The 5,127-nt window shown below is 51.1% G+C and overlaps 1 protein-coding gene across 1 annotated transcript in view; it reads right to left on the bottom strand.

Annotated features, from left to right (window-relative positions):
* LOC118768817 (OTU domain-containing protein 7B-like) overlaps window positions 1–2,209 on the bottom strand; it is a 9,648-nt gene extending 7,439 nt beyond the window's left edge. Inside the window, 5 exon segments of the mRNA XM_036515751.1 lie at window positions 1–114; window positions 653–754; window positions 1,061–1,282; window positions 1,574–1,744; window positions 2,119–2,209. The exon segment at window positions 1–114 is cut by the window's left edge and continues 14 nt beyond it. Of these exon segments, the coding sequence (XP_036371644.1) occupies window positions 1–114; window positions 653–754; window positions 1,061–1,282; window positions 1,574–1,744; window positions 2,119–2,203 (694 nt within the window). The 5' untranslated portion in view covers window positions 2,204–2,209.
* Window positions 2,210–5,127: the final 2,918 nt, after the last annotated feature.

Raw genomic sequence — 5,127 nt, forward strand, 5'->3', positions numbered from 1 at the left:
GTGTCTGCTGCCACCTCCACCTGCGGCGCAGTGCCTCCCTCTCCCCGCCGTGGTCCATCAGGGCGTACAGAGACTTCCGCAGCATCAGGTCGCGGTCATGGAAACCCCACATCCCTGCACGGACCACAGCAACTGACCAATCAGACCAGCCGTCACATCACATCATATCACACTGTCTTTTAGCGGGGGAATTTACACAGGTTACAGTGTTACCCATTTATACACCTGGATATTTTACTGAGGCAGTTGTGGATTAAGTACTTTACCCAAGGGCACAACCACAGTGTCCCAGCGGGTAATCAAACAGCGAACCTTTCGGTTATAATTCCTGGTTCTTACCACCGCCCCACACTGTCACTCCAATTGTATTGGATATGGTGCTCTTATAAAAAGCACTGACACAAGTACTTTACTGACTGCATTCAATAAATGCTTGAAAGGACGAAAAACTTCCTTTGACGCAAACCATCCCCCTCAGACGTTCAGTGGTGACTTGACAGGAACCCAGGCCTCCCTACAGAAACTCTCAACTACTGATTTTCACTATCCCTCCACGGACACCCATGACCCCTCCATTAACTGCCACTGACAGAGGGAGAGTCAGAGAGGTCCAATCAGCTGCGCCCCTGTTGACGACAGGCAGGATGCTCACCCAATGAGGCCGCATGCAGTAGGCAGTTTCCGTCCCCACTTGTTGCCAGGGGCAACAGGCTCTGACAGCTGGCTCCCACCTTGGTCCACCAGTTGAGGCGACCTGCGGGAGGCAAGATCCGGCATGGTCTGCTACAGTTTCTCCAGCTCTCTCTCAGATCAGCACCCCTGTTCATACTGTTTATGAATCGGCCCCTTAGCAGAAACTAATGGAAGAAAAATGCTTTTCACACATTGTTAAAATGTTCAAGACGACACCTATCAAAGGCCGACAAATTATCCTTAATGAGAAACACACAAAAAAAAAAATCCCACTGCTACACATTTAAGATAAATCCGAGGCAGAACAGGGGCCTGCAGTGCACTGTGGGAGATTCTAATGGTGTCAGCGGTGGGATTCGCAGCCTACCGGCCTGCTCCAGGGCCACCATCATGGACTGCTCGATGAGGTCCCGCTCGATGAAGCTGCGGAAGTCGTCGCGGTACACGGTGAGGTCGGGCAGCTGGAAGGTGCAGAGGGGTGTGTCCAGGAGGGGCTCACTGCTGCCCCCTCCTGTGCTGGACACGTGGGAGCGGGCCAGGGACACGATGGTGGAGCTGGCGTGGGAGATGCCCCGTGACAGACGCTTCTCTGGGGAGGGAGAGGAAGAGGAAGAAAGGGAGGGGAATGGGATCAGAGAGAGGGAGAGTGTGTGGGGGTGCAGGAGACAGGGCATGGGGGCAGTGTTGGGATAAGCAGAAAGGGTGCGGGGGGGGGTCAAGCGATAGGGTGTGGGGGTAGGGGGTAGACAGAGCAAGGGGCAGAGACACAGGCAGTGAACAAAAAGAAGTGCAGTCATCCCTGCACATAATCTGACTGAAAGTTGCAGGCCTGACACGCAGCTCACAGGTGAGGTGATCTGGTTTACGGCAACACCCCTACCTTGCACCACGTCATCCTGCCGGTGGAGGAGGGGTCGCCCCACCCTGGGCGCCTCCTTCTCCGGGGGGCTGAACCCCCTCTCGTCCCCAAAGGTGTACGACAGGTTCCCAGCATGCACCTGCCGCAGCTGCTCAAAGTCACTCAGGGCGGCCGTGAGGTCCCAGTTCTTTCCTGCAGACAGAACCGTGACGTCGTCAGTCTGCAACCTAAAGGGGGCCCACTGTGAAGCAGTTACATCTCTGCTCACGGTGGACCTTGTGCTCATCATTATCGGGACTCCAGATGAGTCATTTCCTTTTTGTCATTTTATTACTGCTGTTATTTTTCATTTCAAATTATACCCATGATAAATTCCACCCTGTGAAAGGCTGTGACATTTATTTTGTTAGGACTGGCATATCCAGGAAATATGATACAAACTTTTAACTGAATTTTTCTTGACTCACTGACTGATTCATTGATGTTTCTCAAAGTAAATGCTATGAAATCATTTGCATAAGATACACAAGCTATGAAACAGGTTACATACACACACACACACACACCTTCCAGCAGGTCCCGGGCCAGGCCCGGCTCGGCCCCCGTGGAGCGGACAAAGTCGGACAGGACCGCGTCCATATCCACGGTCATGTGATCATGAAGTCACAGTGCGGCGGGGGGCGGGGGGGACAGAAAAAAGGCAGGGAGCCGGTGGGAGGGGAGGGGGGGTGTGGGGAGGGGTAGGGAGGGGTGGGGAGGGGGTGGGGGGTCGGGGTGTGTGGGGGGGGAGCAGTGGCCCTTTCCTCTTCTCTGTCTGGATCAATACTCACAGCCACAACTGAGAGAGGGAGAGAGAGGGAGAGAAAAAGCACAAAAATTTAAGCAATCAATGTGATCTTGTCTAATTTGCCCTCTATCTGCACATGAAATGGTGGATAAAACACAATTAAGTACCGAGACAGTTTCTGCAAGCTGTCTGTTGAGAAATTCCTCTTGACATTACGAACAAAAATGAAGGAGAAAAAAAAAAAAAGTGCCTGGGGTTATCCTTTCAGTTTTAAATAAAATTGTATCAAAAGTAACCTGTGACTAACCTTGCCTGTCCAGCTGACAACCTCATTTTCACCATAACCATCTTTAAAACAAATCTCTTTAACAGGTCAGCAAAGGGCAACATGGACAAACTAAACATGAAACGCACATCTAACAGAGGCAGGTTTCCATGCCCAGGTAAGAGCAGCCGGTCAGAGCGTTAAAACTCCACGGAGAGCGCATCTGCTGAAAACGGCTGAGTCGAGAGAAAAGCGCACCGCAGGTAACCTCGCGACGGTGGCGCTCCACGCGGCTCCGCTTCCTGGCCGGTCACATGACCTCCCTCCCGTTCTCTGTGACACAATGCTGAGAGCGGCGGGCCACTGAGCAAAGCTGCACAATAAAGGCCTCGCGGCTGCCAATTCATTCACGATTAGGCCAAAGCTGGGACTCTGAGCAAGCGAAAGGCTTCCGTTCCAGTCCAGTCCTGCAGTGTGTGATGCTCTCCTTGAAGTGTCACACCTGTTTTAATAGGGCCAAGTTACTGGCAAATAAAAGCTACACGCTCCATGCCCCCCGCCCCACTAACAGCACCGTTCTCCCGTCTGCTCTTTAACGGCCCGGTGACTCGGGCCTCAAACTCCAGCTAATATAACACCATTTCCCCTCTCCACAGACTGCTGAGTCATCCCTTTATTTCACAGTAATTCTCTGAAAATACAATGGTGGCTCTGCTCTGTCAAGTTGTGTGTGTGTCTCTTTCTCTCTGTCTCTCTCTCTCTCTCACACACACACACACACACACACACACACACACACACAGTTTCATCAGGACTCTTCATCTCCCACAGGACTCTGTGTCCACATCTCCTAGTTTCAAGTTCTGCTCTCAAATTACTTACCAAATCTAAATTCAAGTAAACACACACATCCTTAGTATTTTTAGCAAAGAAAACAGCAGTTCACCTAAAACGTACCCTTAAATGAACACTGACAGACACTGACCGTACCCTTGGCACTGCACTCTATTCTAGGAGAAGGAAACCTTTTTCGATTAAGGGTAGATTTCAATTGACATTTAACCAGCTGCAGCCATAAAATTAATTTTATAAACTTGCCATTTCCAAAATTCCCCCTGGAGTATCTTCCACAAAATCAGATACGGACAACCACCAAAATCCCCTGCTCCTGGCTCATGTCATCCATTACACAATGACCCATTATATATCTTTCTCTCAAAGGTACAGAAAGACTAAAGGACTCAGTTACCGAAAACCCAGCGCTAATTGAATGCGCAGCGGAAATGGTGCCACGCCTCTCTCGTATGTTTATATTTCTCAAACACTGCCTCCCCCGCTCTGTGTAAACCTCGTCCCTTAATTGGTTAATCTTAATCTCTAATAAATCAACCCCATCCTCAGGGTCTCTGATTAATTATATCATGCAGTAAAGATAGATGCAGTGCACTGCCGTGGGCCATGAGGAAAGCTTGTTGCCGCTATGCATGGCGGCAGCCCCATATTCAGCTTGTGGACACGAGGGCCCCTGTTCCACAACATCATGCTTTTATATTGTCCTGCGTCACTCTTTCAGTATGATGAAGTTTTTTAACATGCGCCTACTTTAGGAAGAGTGGCTTGGATGGCCTCTGGCAGACGTAGAAAGAATTTCAATCGATGTCTGTCTGCACATAGACTAGACGTATCATAACTGTAAATGGTGAGCCAATCCTTCAGGTGTTCCTGACCCCACATCACTGATCTCGGATCAGCGGGGTATGCTGACAGCCTGCTGAGGGACCCCCACACAGACACACTCTGCTGCGGATCTGTCTGATCCCTCCCCTGGAAGCGGACACCGTCCCTGGGACAGGAGCCTGCGGCAGGGCTGGCTGGGGGCGGGCGGGGGGAGGGGGATTCTGTCCGAAATCCGGCTGACTCATCACACAGGCTCAGAAGCCTGCAAACCCAGACCCACTTCCTCGATTCAGTCGGAAAACTCAAAATCCTAAAAAACCCAAAATCCACAAGATTTGTGGGATAAGAACACAATGACGTCCATGGGAGGATTGGGAGGGAAAAACAGACTCTACAATAAGGCAAGAATGAACAAAATGCACCAGAAAAGCACCAATACCAGCCGGAGGTAAGGGGTTAAAAATGTCAGGCAGACGCTGATGGAGCTGAGGATTATGGGGTAGATGAAGTTTTGGATGACAGTTGGAGCTGAGCTAAGGAACTGGAACTGCACATGGGAGGAAGTTTGCAGGTTGCCATGGAGAATTAGCGGGCTGGAATGAGCGAGGGCGGAGACAAGGTGAGGTCATGGGAGCATCGTCTGTCAATCAAAGCTGTGCTGCTGCAGCTGGCCCACTGGCTCGCCTATCCTGTGCCTTTAAAGGAGACCAGCTCCTCCAGCCCGTCCTTCATCAGACAGCGCGCTGGTGACGTCACCGGGATCAAACCGGGGCGTGCTCTCTGGTGACTTCGGCCGCCAGACCCTTTGTCACTATCAGCAAACCCAACAGCTCCTCTGTTCCTCTG

This window comes from Megalops cyprinoides, chromosome 21 (genome assembly GCF_013368585.1).
Source record: "Megalops cyprinoides isolate fMegCyp1 chromosome 21, fMegCyp1.pri, whole genome shotgun sequence".
Taxonomy (NCBI): domain Eukaryota; kingdom Metazoa; phylum Chordata; class Actinopteri; order Elopiformes; family Megalopidae; genus Megalops; species Megalops cyprinoides.